The sequence below is a fragment of the Pteropus medius genome, unplaced genomic scaffold, assembly GCF_902729225.1.
Source record: "Pteropus medius unplaced genomic scaffold, Ma_sr-lr_union100, whole genome shotgun sequence".
Classification (NCBI taxonomy): Eukaryota; Metazoa; Chordata; class Mammalia; order Chiroptera; family Pteropodidae; genus Pteropus; species Pteropus medius.
In genome coordinates, this window is record NW_024349566.1 from 484,556 (window position 1) to 501,414 (window position 16,859).

General features: G+C 46.7%; 3 protein-coding genes and 1 pseudogene across 8 annotated transcripts; 2 read left to right on the forward strand and 2 right to left on the reverse strand.

Annotated features, from left to right (window-relative positions):
* Window positions 1–46: 46 nt before the first annotated feature.
* LOC120618960 (uncharacterized) lies at window positions 47–162 on the reverse strand (annotated as a pseudogene).
* Window positions 163–4,464: 4,302 nt separating this feature from the next.
* Window positions 4,465–6,918, reverse strand: HSPA1A (heat shock protein family A (Hsp70) member 1A). The gene has a single exon (XM_039882989.1). The coding sequence runs from the start codon at window positions 6,682–6,684 to the stop codon at window positions 4,759–4,761; it is 1,926 nt and encodes a 641-aa protein (XP_039738923.1). The 5' UTR covers window positions 6,685–6,918; the 3' UTR covers window positions 4,465–4,758.
* A 138-nt stretch (window positions 6,919–7,056) lies between these two features.
* On the forward strand, window positions 7,057–11,908 carry LOC120618911 (heat shock 70 kDa protein 1-like). 6 transcript variants are annotated; one of them, XM_039882990.1, is made up of 3 exons: window positions 7,071–7,170; window positions 7,649–7,846; window positions 8,575–11,908. In XM_039882990.1, exon 3 carries the CDS (start codon window positions 8,588–8,590, stop codon window positions 10,511–10,513), a length of 1,926 nt encoding a protein of 641 aa, XP_039738924.1. In that variant the 5' UTR covers window positions 7,071–7,170; window positions 7,649–7,846; window positions 8,575–8,587; the 3' UTR covers window positions 10,514–11,908. The 6 variants fall into 6 exon arrangements, with proteins under 6 accessions (XP_039738925.1, XP_039738924.1, XP_039738928.1 ...); XM_039882994.1 differs by lacking the exon at window positions 7,071–7,170 and adding an exon at window positions 7,226–7,264; XM_039882991.1 differs by lacking the exon at window positions 7,649–7,846 and having other exon boundaries at window positions 7,057–7,170.
* LSM2 (LSM2 homolog, U6 small nuclear RNA and mRNA degradation associated) lies at window positions 11,781–16,292 on the forward strand. Its single transcript, XM_039882997.1, has 5 exons — window positions 11,781–11,907; window positions 12,520–12,587; window positions 15,491–15,521; window positions 15,638–15,697; window positions 15,806–16,292. Exons 1-5 carry the CDS (start codon window positions 11,905–11,907, stop codon window positions 15,929–15,931), a joined length of 288 nt encoding a protein of 95 aa, XP_039738931.1. The 5' UTR covers window positions 11,781–11,904; the 3' UTR covers window positions 15,932–16,292.
* The last annotated feature ends 567 nt before the right edge of the window (window positions 16,293–16,859 follow it).

Here is a 16,859-nt window from a genome sequence, read left to right on the forward strand (position 1 = left end):
AAACCTAGAGCCAAGCTTTTTTTTTTTTTTAACTATTTATTATTTATGCCTACAGCACCTGGTCTTCCTAGGTGGTCTCCCATCCAAGTACTAACTAGGCCCAACCCTGCTTAGCTTCCGAGATCAGATATCAGGCTTGTTCAGGGTGGCATGGCCATAGACCATGGACTGTGGCTCACACTGGGGCGTGAACCCAAGACCTTCAGCATCTAAAGCAGATGTGAACCCAGGACCTTCAGCATATAAAGCAGATGTGCTAACTGCTACACTATGGAACCACGTCTGAGCCAAGCATTTTTAACAAGCAAATGGCAAAGCCTTCAATGACCTGGGAACTCCGGAAATTTCCAGGAGTGTGGAGAAAAAAAACTGGGAAAGAGAAGACTTGGGTTTGTATCTGGACTCTACTTCTTTGTTGAAGCTTTTAAGTTACCTAAATTACACAAGTCTCTTTATCTCTAAAATAGAATTAACATATCTATTTCATAGGATGGTAGCAATAAGGATTAATAGGATTATAAGGGCTTAGTTCAGTGCCTTTGAAAGAGTAGTGCTCAAAAGTTGCCCCCTTCTCCCTTTTGTTGGGGTCCCATACTCTCGGGTCTGACCTCTAATTAAATCATTCTTACTGAGGTGCTTACAAGGTTAGGGACTACTACCAGAACTATGTATTACTTTGTTTATGGTAGCAACTATCTCAAGTTTCTAGGCAGAGGGCATTCAGCCAAACCCTTTCACAAAGATGAATACAAAGGATCAGAGGTTCAGTGGCTTGGTCTGGTGGCACAGACAGGTAGAGAACAGGTAATTGAACCTACACGTTTTCATACTTCCTATTTTGGATTCCTCCCACTACTGGCACATCAATGGGTCATTTCATTCTCTAAAATGGCCACAAAAGAAGGGAGTAAAGAGTGAATATGTCAGGGCTCAGTGTGCATTAGGAGCACCCATGGGGATATATAACAAGCCAAGGACTCTCCTCCTGCTTCTGCCTCACAACCATACCCCTACAAGCTCCCACCCTCCCAGCTTCTCCTAAACTCGCCTCCCCTTCCTTTTAAAAGACTGCTAGGTCAGAAAGAGGAGAAAAGATTGGCGGGGGTGGGGCGTTACTATGGCTAGGTTGGTAGAGGGTGCCAGAATCTTCTGGAAATTAAATGCAGAGCCGTGACTAAGCTTGATGTTCCAGGATCGAGTGGGGGAGTAGGGTGACTTGGGTGTCGCAGTTTGTTAAGGAGTGTTCTAGGAGTCAGTCCCCAACTTCCAGCCCCAAAAACTCCAGAACGTTCTGGGCACGGCGCGAAACATGGTAAAGGGGCCTGAGCCAACCGGCCTCTGACCTAGGGAGCCAGGGCTGGGCGGAGCGAGCGCCCGGGCCTCACGGCGGGGCTGGCCGCAAAGCTGCCTGCCCAGTGCTGGCGTTTTGCGATTGTTTTTTCGATACGGGAGTAAAGGACAAAAAAAAAAAGAGAGAGAGACCTTTAGAATTCTTTAATGTATCAGGAGAAAAAAGTGGAAAGTTTTGTAACTCATACAACAACGAAGCCAGAGGAATTGGGTGGTCAGACGCGAGAAGGGAAGGTCCCCACAGCCCCAGGCGACCGTGCACCGAGTTGGGGCTGGGACGAACGACGGATGGCAGCCTGATGGCTTTTGTCCGCCGCTACCTCACTGCCTGGCTCTAGTCCATCCTTTTCGTATCGACATTTGGAGGGGTAAAAATGTCGAAAACCTTCGGGAGTAATTCTCGTCTTCTGGATTCCTCCGTCTTCCCAACCGTTCTCTCCCATCGTGTCCTCTTCTCTGGTTTTTGACTTGGTGGGACAGGGGCCGTCAGGGTGAGAACTCGCTCCACTGCCTCAGTCTTTTTACCGAGCGGGGGTAGGAGAGGACAACGGACTGGTTGGGGTTGCTGTGTCCCACAGAACTGCACTGGTTACCTTAGAGGTGACCCAAGAGGACTGACTTCAGCTGATCAAATAGAATGAAGAATGATGATAGTTACCGTTTCTTATTCCTACCTAGGTTTCGCCCCCTTAGAAATCGCTAGTATTGGATCTTCACTTGAAATAACCCCATCTCTTTTAACCAAAAACTCACGTACCTGCCTACTTCACTCACATTTATAAAGTTTTTTTAGTATGTTTTTCTGCAATTTTGATGACAGAAGTCTGTTAAGCACCAGAAATAATAGTAAGTATATATGTTACTAATAAAGCAGTGTCTTGAGTTCAAAAGGTGTATGAAATCAGTGGCATTACCATAGCCGCCTGCTTTTTGAGGGCTGGCATAGGGAGATAAGAGATGAGATTGGAATCAGGGGAGATATTCCATTCAAAATTTCCTCACCTACAATTTTTTTCTCAAGGCACTCCCCTCCCCAAAGCTTCTTTCGCTACCCAAAACATCACTTCCTCCTGGGATGGCACTGCATTCTCTTTGCTAATTCTATGATATCGCCTCAGCTTGATCTCCTTGAGCTTACAAAGTATTTTCAAAGTACACTGTGCAAGGGTTTGCAGGCAATACTATTTTATATTAATTTCTTAATAAAACATCTGCTCAGTAACCTCGAGTGGAACTCTTATTTTCTCCAAGGTTATTTCAGGAGATTTCACTAAACTCTCTTATCAAAGGTGTTTGGTAGGTCCCTGCCAATCTCTACCCTTTTCAGTCCAACGGCCTTATTTCCTGTTCCCACCCCACCCCCCCACCTTGCCCCAAGTAGTGGTAGTGGCTGCTGGTTTGAAGAGTCACTATTATCTGCGGATGACAGTCACAAATGCTCCTGCAGCTCTAAGGGTCCTATAGCAAATGTATATCCCCACGAAGATTGATTTGTGTTGTTTGGAGTCCACAGTGCTACAGTTCAACTATCTTCACAGTTGAATGTGCTTTTATAAGCTGGCATGGAGGCCTAAGCATTTCTTAGATTTCTGTTTCCAAACTTCCAGGGCAAGGTCTGTATCTGTGTGTGCCATTCTCTTAATACTAGGCAAATATTTAGTGAAAGGTTTGGTGGGCTTTGAGGCACACATAAGCTCACAAAGTGCTTTTATGGAATGTTGATATAATTTTTAAAACTTTGTCAAAGTCAAATTCACATGACAACCATTTTAAAGTACAATTCAGTAGTACCTAGTAAACTGACAATGTTATGCAACCACCACCTCAAACTAGTTCTAAAATATGTTTGTAACCCCCAGATGTACTCTATAACAAATGCAGATACAATTGATTTTTAAAGGGGCTCACTCTGAAAGTCTTGAGGATTATGCCAGGCTTTTTCCAACAAGAAGGCTGTGAAGGGGGTTACTTCTAGGATGATAGCAGCTAGGGCATGAACCATCTCCAAGGGAAGAAGTCTGTAGAGTTCCAGGTGAGGTTAGTGAGTACAGGGCTGCAGGTTTTTTCTCTTCTGAGTTAAAAAACACTAAACCTTTGTCATCAATCCTATTGTTTATCTGACATAATTGTTCAGCATTACACAGAATAAAGGTAAAAGGGGTACTGATTGTGAAACCTAGGGTAGAAACATAACCCAGAACCAGACATGCACAAACAAGCCTTGTGGACTTGGGGCAGCATGGCAAAAACCTGTAAAACCAGAGTTGGAATCCAGGTTCAACATCTTTGCTGAACTGGAGCCTATTTTTAACCTTTAAGCAATTTTAGTTACGCCAGTACTTTTAGATGTCCCCAGATATTCACCTGTGAAAGTCAAACACTACCTAAATTAGTGTGGTGGAATGAGAATTAACACAGTGCCTGGCGTATAACAGCACTAAAACACTGGAGTCCTGCGGGGACACCAAACTCTCAATGATGCCTCCCTAAGGTACTCACTAGGACATTTAAAATGTAGTTAACAACTGCTAGAAATGTGGCACTTCTATCTCAGCATCCTTTCATAAATTCTAAACTGAGGCATCAGCCAAACCATTTCATTTTAAAATGAAATGAGTAGGGATCACAGTGGCTAATGCACTTGCGCGTAACTCAGCAGCAAGCCTGTGCTTAAATTCACATCTCACTATTTTAGACCCCATCTTCTCTATCATATTGAATTCAGATTAAATTTCAGGGCTTTGATAAATGAAGGGCACTTACAGAATGCGTAGCTATGACCTTCCCATCTGCCTCTTCCTTGCCTGCTTCTCCCAGAACATACCCACCCCCAAGTCCCTTTTGAGGCTACTCTTCAAGGGTTGACCCTCTCACCAACCTTAAGGTCACCAGGCCAGTAGCGCTTACTTTTTTTGTACTCACAGACCCAACCTACTGTAAATAAGCAGGATTTTTCTTTTTAATCTCCTAAGGATACCACTTGGCTAAAAGAAAGGGATCACAATGCTAATGATAACCTCACCTAAGAGACAAATTACCATTCAATTTTAAATGCTGTTAAGACAAACCGCAGACTCTTCGGACCTCAAAATAAAACTCAGAGGCAAACACCACTAGACTTCTTTTGAGTTTATTTACTTTGAAGTAAAGAGTTGGGAAAAAAGGCCCAAGTTTAGTATGAGCATTACAGGAAAAGGAAATGGACAAAAGGTGGCAGTATAAAATCATCTCTATACTTAACATTGAAAAAAAAGGCAGTTCCTAACTATACCAAAAGAGACACAAAGCTAAACTTTACAGACAGCTTGCAAAATTGAGAGCCGATGAAAGGCAAATATATGGCAATGCAAAGTCTCGAATCCCATCTGTTTTCATAACAAACGTGACCAGGTCTGGAAAAGCCTCCTCCTAATCCACCTCCTCAATGGTCGGGCCAGACCCAGAGCCCCCCTTGGGGGCCTGGGCCCCAAAACCACCGGCCCCGGGGCCACCCGCCCCCTGGTACAGTCCGCTGATGATGGGGTTACACACCTGCTCCAACTCTTTCCTCTTGTGCTCAAACTCCTCCTTCTCGGCCAGAGTGTTGGCGTCCAGCCAGGAAATCACCTCCTGGCACTTGTCGAGCACCTTCTTCTTGTCCGACTCGCTGATCTTGCCTTTGAGCCCCTCATCCTCCACAGCGCTCTTCATGTTGAAGGCGTACGACTCCAAAGCGTTCTTGGCAGACACCCTCTCGCGCTGGACCTCGTCCTCGGCTTTGTACTTCTCCGCCTCCTGCACCATGCGCTCGATCTCCTCCTTGCTCAGGCGGCCCTTGTCATTGGTGATGGTGATCTTGTTGGCCTTGCCGGTGCTCTTGTCCGTGGCCGTGACGTTCAGGATGCCATTGGCGTCGATATCAAAGGTCACCTCGATCTGGGGCACGCCCCTGGGGGCAGGTGGGATGCCACTCAGCTCGAAGCGCCCCAGCAGGTTGTTGTCCCTCGTCATGGCCCTCTCGCCCTCGTACACCTGGATCAGCACCCCGGGCTGGTTGTCCGAGTAGGTGGTGAAGATCTGCGTCTGCTTGGTGGGGATGGTGGAGTTGCGCTTGATCAGGGCAGTCATCACGCCCCCGGCAGTCTCCAGCCCCAGCGACAGAGGAGCCACGTCCAGCAGCAGCAGGTCCTGCACATTCTCGGACTTGTCCCCCATCAGGATGGCTGCCTGCACCGCCGCCCCGTAAGCCACCGCCTCATCCGGGTTGATGCTCTTGTTGAGGTCGCGCCCGTTGAAAAAGTCCTGCAGCAGCTTCTGCACCTTGGGGATGCGGGTGGAGCCCCCCACCAGGACCAGGTCGTGGATCTGGGCCTTGTCCAGCTTGGCGTCACGCAGAGCCTTCTCCACTGGCTCCAGGGTGCCCCGAAACAGGTCGGAGCACAGCTCCTCGAAACGCGCCCTGGTGATGGACGTGTAGAAGTCGATGCCCTCGAACAGGGAGTCGATCTCCAGGCTGGCCTGCGTGCTGGACGACAGGGTCCTCTTGGCCCTCTCGCAGGCGGTGCGCAGCCGCCTCACAGCTCGCTTGTTCTGGCTGATGTCCTTCTTGTGCTTCCTCTTGAACTCCTCCACGAAGTGGTTCACCAGCCTGTTGTCAAAGTCTTCCCCTCCCAGGTGGGTGTCCCCGGCCGTGGCCTTCACCTCGAAGATGCCGTCGTCGATCGTCAGGATGGACACGTCGAAGGTGCCCCCGCCCAGGTCGAAGATGAGCACGTTGCGCTCCCCCTTGCCGGTCCTGTCTAGGCCGTAGGCGATGGCGGCGGCCGTGGGCTCGTTGATGATCCTCAGCACGTTCAGCCCCGCGATCACCCCTGCATCCTTGGTGGCCTGGCGCTGCGAGTCGTTGAAGTAGGCCGGCACGGTGATCACCGCGTTGGTCACCGGGTAGCCCAGGTACGCCTCGGCGATCTCCTTCATCTTGGTCAGCACCATGGACGAGATCTCCTCGGGGTAGAACGCCTTGGTCTCCCCCTTGTAGCTCACCTGCACCTTAGGCTTGTCCCCGTCGCTGATCACCTGGAAAGGCCAGTGCTTCATGTCCGACTGCACCACCGGGTCGCCGAACTTGCGGCCGATCAGCCGCTTGGCGTCGAACACGGTGTTCTGCGGGTTCAGCGCCACCTGGTTCTTGGCGGCATCCCCGATGAGCCGCTCGGTGTCGGTGAACGCCACGTAGCTGGGGGTGGTGCGGTTGCCCTGGTCGTTGGCGATGATCTCCACCTTGCCGTGCTGGAACACCCCCACGCACGAGTAGGTGGTGCCCAGGTCGATGCCGATGGCTGTGGTTTTAGCCATGCCGGTGCCCTGCTCTCTCGCTCCGCGCTGAGGTTCGGGCCTGAAAACCGCGGCCGGGATCCGCGAACAGAAGCTCGGTCCTTTCCGAAGCCGGGAACTGAAGGCAGGTGCCGCAGGGGTTCGTCCTCGGAGGCAGTGGGTCCGTGGAAGCGCGCTCACGAACACCAGACAGCAGTTCGACAACTAGCTTGTCTCTGCAGGTTCGCTGTTTTCCCCGTGGCGAGCGGCTCTGCATTTATAATTCTTCATCGAGCCTCCCCCTGTTCCCAGCTCACCCAATCACCAGGCTCGGAGGCGCTGCCTGGTCGGGAACATTCCAGGGGATTCGCCTTGCGTCCTGCCCCCAGTCTTTGCCAGACCAATCAGCGTCCTGGGTGCCGCCCCACCAGAACTCTCCAGACTTTTCTGGGGCTTGCTAGGCGGTGGAGAGGAGGCGGGAGATGGGGATGTGAGCGGCAGGAGGGTGAGGAGGACCTGGCTGGGCTGGTGAGTGACGCTATGAAAGGACGAGGGCGGGGCTGTTGCCGCTGCTCAACTCAGTCGCGTTACAATGAAAATACCGCCTCTGACCTCACGGCTAGTATGGATCAGGATGAAAGGACAGGAGCCAGCTCAAAGTTGTAGGGCGGGCGGGTGGGGGGTGGGTGGGGCACCACTGGCTGCGCAGTGTGGATGTGAGGGAGCCCCTACCAACAGGGGCTCCGCAATCCGAACATTACCAAACTGGAACGAAGGCGGCGGGAGAATAGGTGAACCAGGAGAGCTGATTGAAATGGGGTGGGAATAGACACGACTGGTGGGTCCTTGTTTGAGAAAGTGCTGCAAAGTTCTCTAGCCTGTTTAAGACTAAGATATGGGGTGTTGGTCAATCAGGGAAGGGGGATCCTTTGAGGAGCTAAAGGTGGATAAGATTGTTCACAGCTGCTGGAAGGAGGTGGATAAGCCTATCTGTTATTTTCCCCAGATAACAGGATTTTATTTGGTGGAAGATTAGACAAAAAGACTGCTAGAACTCACCACCGCAACCTGAGAAAACTTGTGAGGTCTTGAGTGGGTTCCTGGCAGCCCAGATTTACTCCCACAAATCCCTAGTAGAGGGTAAAGGAGCCCAGAAAAGCAGCTAATCCGAAGTGTGGAGAGTGCCTTGTGCAGAGACCGGAAGGTAAAATACTCATAGTTCAGCAGGAGATAGGTACAATTGCAGAATAAAATATATCACAGACATAGGAGAGGATAGTTGAGTCAGGACACATAAGAAACTGAAGACAGTTAACACCCACGGCCTTCCCACTTGTAGTTAGCTAAGAATACTTTTGTCTAACTTGTCGGAAAAGCATGAAAACATTGTCTGGAAGAAATATTTGTATGCTAAAAACATACTTGTATGCTGAGTTCATGGCAGCATTATTCACAATAGCCATGAGGTAGAAGCAGCCTAAGTGTTCGTGGAGAGAATAAATGAATAAATGTGGATACACAATGGAATATTATTCATCCTTTAAAAGGAAGGAAAATCAAGACACATGGTGTAGCATAGATGAACTTTGACACTATACTAAGTGAAATAAGCCAGTCACAAAAAAGAAAGATAGTATCTAATTCCATTCATTTGAGCTACCTAGAATAGTCAAAATCATAGAGACAGTAGAGTTGTGGCTTCCAGGGCTGGTGGGAGCAGGGAATGGGGAGTTGTTTAGTGAGCATAGAATTGTTTTGCAAGATAAATAGTTCTGGAGAATGGTTGGACAACAATGTGAATGAACTTATTACTGAACTGTACATTTAAAAATGGTTAAGATAGTAAATTTCATGTTATGTGTATTTTACCAGAATTAAAAATAATAAATAAAAAGCACTCCACCAAGATTTCATCTCATTTGCTCTCAATAGGCCTCGGAAAACCATGGCTACTACTAAGGGAATGGCCATTGGCATCGACCTGGGCACCACCTACTCGTGCGTGGGGGTGTTCCAGCACGGCAAGGTGGAGATCATCGCCAACGACCAGGGCAACCGCACCACCCCCAGCTACGTGGCGTTCACCGACACCGAGCGGCTCATCGGGGATGCCGCCAAGAACCAGGTAGCCATGAATCCCCAGAACACTGTCTTTGATGCCAAACGTCTGATTGGCAGAAAATTTAATGATCCTGTAGTGCAATCAGATATGAAACTTTGGCCTTTTCAAGTAATCAATGAAGGAGGCAAACCTAAGGTGCTGGTGTCCTACAAAGGGGAGAAAAAAGCTTTCTACCCTGAGGAAATCTCTTCTATGGTACTAACTAAAATGAAGGAGACTGCTGAGGCTTTTTTAGGCCACCCTGTCACCAATGCTGTGATCACTGTGCCAGCCTATTTCAATGACTCTCAACGCCAGGCCACCAAGGATGCAGGTGTGATTGCGGGTCTCAATGTGTTAAGAATTATCAATGAACCCACAGCTGCTGCCATTGCCTATGGCTTAGATAAAGCAGGTCAGGGAGAGCGACATGTACTGATCTTTGATCTGGGTGGAGGCACATTTGATGTGTCCATCCTGACCATAGACGATGGGATTTTTGAGGTAAAGGCCACAGCTGGGGACACCCACTTGGGTGGAGAGGACTTTGACAACAGGCTGGTGAGTCACTTTGTGGAAGAATTCAAGAGGAAGCACAAAAAGGACATCAGCCAGAACAAGCGAGCCGTGAGGCGGCTGCGCACTGCCTGTGAGAGGGCCAAGAGGACCCTGTCGTCCAGCACCCAGGCCAACTTGGAAATCGATTCACTTTATGAAGGAATTGACTTCTACACATCCATTACCAGAGCCCGGTTTGAGGAGTTGTGTGCAGATCTGTTTAGGGGCACTCTGGAGCCTGTAGAGAAGGCTCTTCGTGATGCCAAGATGGACAAGGCTAAAATTCATGACATTGTTTTAGTAGGAGGCTCCACCCGCATCCCTAAGGTTCAGAGGCTGCTGCAGGACTACTTTAATGGCCGTGATCTCAACAAGAGCATCAACCCAGATGAGGCAGTGGCCTATGGGGCTGCAGTACAGGCAGCCATTTTGATGGGGGACAAGTCTGAAAAGGTACAGGACCTGCTTTTGTTGGATGTGGCTCCCTTGTCCTTAGGGTTGGAGACAGCCGGGGGCGTGATGACGGTCCTAATTAAGCGCAACTCCACCATCCCCACCAAGCAGACGCAGATCTTTACCACCTACTCAGATAACCAGCCTGGGGTATTGATCCAGGTGTATGAGGGTGAGAGGGCCATGACAAGAGACAACAACCTGCTGGGGCGCTTTGACCTGACTGGAATCCCTCCTGCACCTAGAGGAGTTCCTCAGATCGAAGTGACCTTTGACATCGATGCCAATGGTATTCTCAATGTAACAGCCATGGACAAGAGCACGGGCAAGGCCAACAAGATCACCATCACCAATGACAAGGGCCGCCTGAGCAAGGAGGAGATTGAGCGCATGGTTGTGGATGCTGAAAAATACAAAGCCGAAGATGAGGTCCAGAGAGAGAAAATTGCTGCAAAAAATGCCTTAGAATCTTATGCTTTTAACATGAAGAGTGCTGTGAGTGATGAAGGCTTGAAGGGAAAGATTAGTGAGACTGATAAAAAGAAAATACTGGATAAATGCAATGAGGTCCTTTCATGGCTGGAGGCCAATCAACTGGCGGAGAAAGATGAGTTTGATCATAAGAGAAAGGAATTGGAACAAGTGTGTAATCCAGTCGTCACAAAACTCTACCAGGGAGGGTGCACTGGGCCTGCCTGTGGAACAGGGAATGTGCCTGGAAGGGCTGCCACAGGCCCCACCATTGAAGAAGTAGATTAATCTTATCTGGAGCTGGAGGGTTCTAGGGTGCCTCGAAGGTGAATAGTTACCCTCTTCTTCAGACATTGTTATGATTCTTGAATTGACTGGACCTGAGCCTAAGTTACCATCGTTTGGGGATTCTGATGGAGGAGTTTCATATGCCATCTTTTCACATTCCATTGTCCTGTTTCTTACTCTGGAATGAGACTCTTAGGAAACCTAGGCCCCTATTTGAACCATCTGATGAATTTGAATGTTTGTTATTTATTTCCACCGTTCCCAACTTTCTCCTCTCTGTGTGGATAATTATTTGTCACTCAGTAAATTTGTTCCTAAAGCAAATTATTTCTGGTATTTTTAAACTGTGAGTATATCTTGAAAAGTAAGGAAAAGGGAAAGTCATTGAGAGAGCATGTGTGGTATGATTGTGAGCTAATTTTGAAGGGTAAAGTATTTGAATTTTCACAAGCTGTTTCAAGCAGGAAAATAACTTTTGATCATAAGGCATTTTTAGCCCCAGCTAGAGCAGTTGGTAACTATAATTACTGCTTATATTCAGTGATAGACCAATTTAGGTGCTTAGGGTTCAACAAGTCAGGGCAAACTTCTGCTTGATGTCCTGATGTCACTTATAGATGGAGTTTAGGAGATCAGCATGTATGCACTCAAAGACCATTATGACATCCTTTACACGCAGAAACATTTCTATAATTCTCATCTATTCTTTTAATATTGCATATTTATAAAAATCTTGGGGACATGAGTCTAGAAGTGTTTGTGACCCTTTGTATTTGGGGGGAGCATATTTGTTTGTTAAATAACAGAATGGCTATTTCTATCCTCAAGCCAGTCTGTTTGGTTTTACTCAGTCCTTCACAAGACAGCTCTAGGCAAAAGTGTATAAGAAATGTGGACTGAGATTGGGGTCCTTGGGAGAAATAGGTTAATTGGGAGGGAATCTTTGATAAAATCAAGATTTGTGCTCAGGCCGCTGATCTCGGGGACTCAACATTTTACTTTTTAAAACATTTTTAGGAAGTTTAAGATATACAGAAAAGTGTACAAATTAAGGTGTCACAAACTCCCCAAGTTTTCAATAGAAGTGTCTGCGGGACGTAGGCTAAGCCAGGAGCCTTTCCGGCCCTCAGGCTGGGGCGGCGCCTGCGCAGTGGATGCCGCCGCTCCCGGAGGACGTCGGGAGGCAGGAAGCCCCACCCCTTCCTCGGCTTTAGTGTGCCCTTCGCTCTGCCGGACTCGCGCCCTCCACCGGTATTCCCAGCTTCCCACGGCGTTTTCCGCCCCGCCCCGCCCCACACACGGGCTCGCGCTCCCGTTGCTGCCCAGCTTCTAGCCCGCGGCACCAGGCTGTCGCCTGCCCAGTCCGGCCGGCAGCCCGCTGCGCGAGCACCATGGTAGGTACCGTGAAGTCACAAGGGGGCACCCTTGGGGAGCGCGGGCGGGTCGGACAGTTGGCGCTGGAGTGAGGATCCCGGCTTTGTTCTGTGCGCTGGAGTTGGGCCTTGGGCTGCCCTCCGTCCTTAGTTTCTGCGTTTCAAGTTCTTTGAGGAGACACCTAGGAGCACGTGGGATTTTTTTTTTTCTTCTCTTAATAAGGAGAAAAAAACCCGAGGGAGAGTCGGCAGGAACAGCAGGAGAAGGAAAAGAAGGGAGCATTTTCCTGACGGCTTCGAGAGTTTGGTGGGAGGTACATTCTACACTTCCCTAGGAGGAGTGGGCCGGGACCCCAGCAGAGATGGTGGATTGAGAAACAAGCCCGGAAAGCCTGAGGAGTGCAGGGCAGAGCCTCTTTCTAGGGCTTTATGTCAGGGGCTCAATGAAGTGTGCGGAACCATTTGGGCACCAGTCGTTCATCTCTGTCACCGAGTGTTTTTTATTGTGAAGTTTGAGAACTGCCAGAGATGTGGCGGGGATCCCAATACCAGTATTTGGTAATAGTGGCAGGAGGACACTCCTCACTACCATGTCCCTTCCCACATGATGGTTTTCCCTCTCTTCCCCGGTAGCTCTTCTATTCCTTTTTCAAGTCCCTTGTCGGCAAGGATGTGGTCGTGGAACTCAAGAATGACCTGAGGTAGGTACCTATTGCAACAAGTCTGAAGGGAATGGACGTGTCCACCTCCTCAGGAACCTCTTAATATAATTTGACGAATATGACTTGTGCTTTAAACTGACAGATTAGCTGGAGAGTTGTATCTTGTATTGGAGAAAAATACAAAGAAAAAATATGTAAAGAGTTCAGAGAGGTCAGAGGACGGAGGCATCAGTGACATCTTTTACAAAACATAATTTTTTTTCTTATTATATACTCCTTTGACCCAAGTTCTAGAAATGTAAGAATCCACAAGTAAACATATATGTACAGAGATGTCTGTAAAAGTTGAAAAGAGCTATTAATAGGGAGTGGATTAATTAAATTATGATACTACCATATTATGCAGCTGTCATATAGGAATGAGATGTCTTTATATGAAAAGCTATTGCAGAATAGCATATGTAGCATAATCTTTCTTTTGTTAAAGAAAATGTAAAGGATAAACGAGCACTGAGGTCCCTTCTGTCTGTACCACTTTTACATCACCTACCCCTTTTTGTCATTAGTTCCTAATCATCTTTCAGGACTTGGATTAAATGCTGTATCTTTGGAGAGTCTTTTCCTGATCCTTCTAGCCAATAGACCCCCTTTATCATAGAGTCTTATTTTCTTCCTAGTGGGTTCTTGTCAAATTTTCATTTCAGATAAGTACGTTTACTGTTTATGGCCTATTTTTTCTATAGGGCCAGGACCATGTTTAAGCTCACCATTGTCTACCTAATGTCTAGCATAGGCCTGGTATGTAGTAGGAGCTTAATAAATGCATATCGAAAAGAAGATAATTAGCTCACAATTGAGGACTAAGCAATATTCTGAATACTTTACACTTATTAACTAATTTAATTCTCATAACACCCCTATATGACATATACTATCGTTGCTGTTTTACACATGAGGAAACTGAAGTTCGGATAGGCTAAACTTGCTCAGGTCTATGCAACTAGTAAATGACACATCCAGAATTAAAATCCAATTCTGTCTGGCTTTTTTTCTTTTAGTTAAAAACAGGATCATGTTCTCTATGCAGTTGTGAAACTTGTTTTTCACTTAACAGATGTTATAGATATTTTCCATGTTAATAAAGTTGATCTTTAACGTTCTTAATGTCTGAGTGGTATCTTTATTAACTGACTGTAACTAATTTAACCGTGGCCTTGCCGTTGGACACTTAGGCTGTTCCCAGTTCTTTAGAAAAAAATCCTTTAATTGAGTTGTATATTTAAAATATTGATACTTATTATTTGATTCTCTCCCTAACAGTGTCTTCCACATTTCTATGTACAATACTTCTTAGAGGAAGAAACGTTGACATGGCAGGGAGAGGTGAGGAGAGGGACTTGCCTTTTAGAACAGAGATTTCCATGTATGACACTGGTAGTGCATATGGTATTGATGGCGTATAGATTAGGCCCATATAGAGAGACAAGTGTGGACAAGACCAACCCTATGCAACTCTGTGAGATGACTTGTTTTTTATTTTCCTCTTTTCTCCTTTCTAGACCTTCTACCTGGCAAAAGCAACTGTTGTGTTTTAGCCCCAGGTCCTAAAGCAAGGACTATAAGATTAGAAGGTAGTCCTTTGGGTTGAGAGAAGAGCTCTTTCTTTTCAAGCTTGTTATCAGACCACTTTTGTGCCAAATATCTCCTTCTTAAAGGATTGAATGAAATAATATCACCTTATGCAATTCCTAAATATTATTGCTGCAGATGGTGGTAGGTACTGTCAAAGGCTTTTCAGTAGCCAGGAATATGGTGAAACCACCACTCAAGTAGTAGGTCTCAGATACTGGATATCAGCAACTTAGAATTTTAGAAAAATTAGGGTCCAACAGAGAACTGCCAACTTTATTTTTGGCAAGATAAGATTAAAAGAACTGCCATTTATTCTAGTAACAAAAAATTTTTAATACCCCCCAAAATAGGACAGTTACAACCTTTAGTACACTGCACAGACACTCCACACACACTATACTAGCCTTCGTTTCCCCTTTTACCGTGGACTCAAAACTTTTGAGCACACATCAGTGCTTGAGAACCATGGTTCTAAGGAAACTTAGAATCTGGGTGAAGACACACAGGACGGTTAGGGTGAGGATGGCCAGGTTGGAGGGAGGCCTGGATTGAGGTATAAAGTAATAAAACCTTGGTTTGTAGAAGTCAGACTAGAAAGAAAATTACAAAAGTGTTAGAAATCAATGTGGATTCAGGGGACGTGGTGGGTGGAGAAATACTACTCATGGGATTTTAGGTTGTGAGACAATGTTGAAGCTACTGACTATAAAAGAAGTTGGGTGAGAGGTAGCAGAGCTTGAAGCACTGGTGTTTTGATAGCATTATTAACATTTCAGGGTCTCAAGGATTGAGGAAGGGAGAGAATGCCCCTTGTGCCTTAATCAACAAGAGCAATGCTAGCTACTTTACATATGGGGCTCTGGTTCTAAAGCAATAAATGTTTCAAAATAGCTGATGGTTCTGGGTGTCAGGCAGATGTGGGCTGAATCCCTGTTTATTCTAAATGGCAAGTTATACAACTTCTCTGAGCCTCTGGATAGTCATAGCTACTTTGTAAAGTAGCTAAAAGGTTATAAAATGGCTATAAAAATTACAAATGCTATGCACAGTTACAGGTGAAATACAAGTCCCGTGTTTAATGGTAGCTATTAAGCGTGGGTTGGTTTAGGGAGAGATGTACAGTCTAAACACACGACTCTGGAAGCACTGTCTTTCCTACTCCAGGGCTTAGGAATGCCCCTTTTGGTCCCACTTATTCTGGCTTCCACTTATTCTTGACTTCCCCCAACCATGTTCTTAGCTCAGAAATCACTTGTATGTTGACTTTGGCTTAAACTAATTTGGTTCTTCATTCCCTCTGCTCCTGACAGCATCTGTGGAACCCTCCATTCTGTGGATCAGGTGAGACAAAGCAAGAGACCAGGATTCGGTCTTGGGGAAGGAGAAAGGGGATTGCTTAATGGCTGGGTACTTGCATCTTGTCTCTAAGGCTAATGATGGTGTTCATCTTTTTTTAGTATCTCAACATCAAACTAACTGACATTAGTGTCACAGATCCTGAGAAATACCCTCACATGGTGAGTTGGGGATGGTGGAAAAGAGGAAACACCTCTAAAAGCAGGAGGCCCTTGGGTAGGTAGAGGACCTTTTTAAGGGTATTTTCACATTTGCCTGCCTTTGTCTAGCTATCTGTGAAGAACTGCTTCATCCGGGGCTCAGTGGTGCGCTATGTGCAGTTGCCAGCAGATGAGGTGGATACACAGTTGCTACAGGATGCAGCAAGGAAGGAGGCCCTGCAGCAGAAACAGTGATGGCTCCTCTATACTCTTCCTTCTTACGCTGGCGATCCTTGACCTCATGTCTCGGCCCAGGACCCCTTCCCCCATACTTGAGGTGGTGGTGTTTTTTCTAATAATGAAGGTGCTTTTTCTTTTTTAAGGGATGAGTGGATAAGAACTAATAGTGGGGAGCAGCTACCCTCTGTTGAGACAGGGTGGATAAGTAGTCTGGGGAACTGCAAAACCTTCCTGTCTCTAGCACCTGCCTTTCTTACTCCTTCCCTGGAGCTGATAGGAGAATCTCCTAGATCTCTCCACAGCAGCATGTGATTCTTTTGGGGGATGGAAGGAAACTGTCCCGCATCGGGAATAAAATTTATCATGCAAATATTGAGTTCTGGTTCTGTTGTGTTTTGGGAATGAGGCTGTAGGGTGGGAAAAGGATGTTGAATTCATCCACGCTCTTATTTGTCACTACCCCAGCCAAGAATCCAACCCAACTTCGCAGCATTATCTGCCATTACTCTCCTTAATAAAAACCAAATAGTACCTCAACTGGGCTACACCATGTTTCTTGAATATGCCCCTACCTACATGGACTTTTTCTCATACTGCACCTATCATGAGTGCTTGCTGTCCTTTAAAAAAAATTTTTTTTTAATTTTTTTATTTTTACACCTACAGCACCAGGTCTTCCTAGGTGGTCTTCCATCCCAGTACTAACCAGGCCCTACCCTGCTTAGCTTCCGAGATCGGATGGGATCGTGGCCTAGACACTTGCTGTCCTTTTGTAATGTGACAGTTAATGTTAGATGAGACACCAAGATGCATTTGATGCTGGATTTCTTCCTCAGTACACTCTGAATTCGATAATAGTTAAATACAAGTGACAATTTTTATTGTGGAGAGTGGAGCTGGACTTAAGTCGTTTATTTGCTCATTCCTGCTACGGATGAGAGCT

Excerpts from the sequence above, each read along its gene's own strand:
- HSPA1A (XM_039882989.1), bottom strand. The coding sequence starts at position 6,684 with ATGGCTAAAACCACAGCCATCGGCATCGACCTGGGCACCACCTACTCG.
- LOC120618911 (XM_039882991.1), top strand. The coding sequence starts at position 8,588 with ATGGCTACTACTAAGGGAATGGCCATTGGCATCGACCTGGGCACCACC.
- LSM2 (XM_039882997.1), top strand. Across the intron at positions 15,522-15,637 it reads CCCTCCATTCTGTGGATCAG|TATCTCAACATCAAACTAAC; the intron begins GTGAGACAAAGC and ends ATCTTTTTTTAG. Across the intron at positions 15,698-15,805 it reads CTGAGAAATACCCTCACATG|CTATCTGTGAAGAACTGCTT; the intron begins GTGAGTTGGGGA and ends GCCTTTGTCTAG.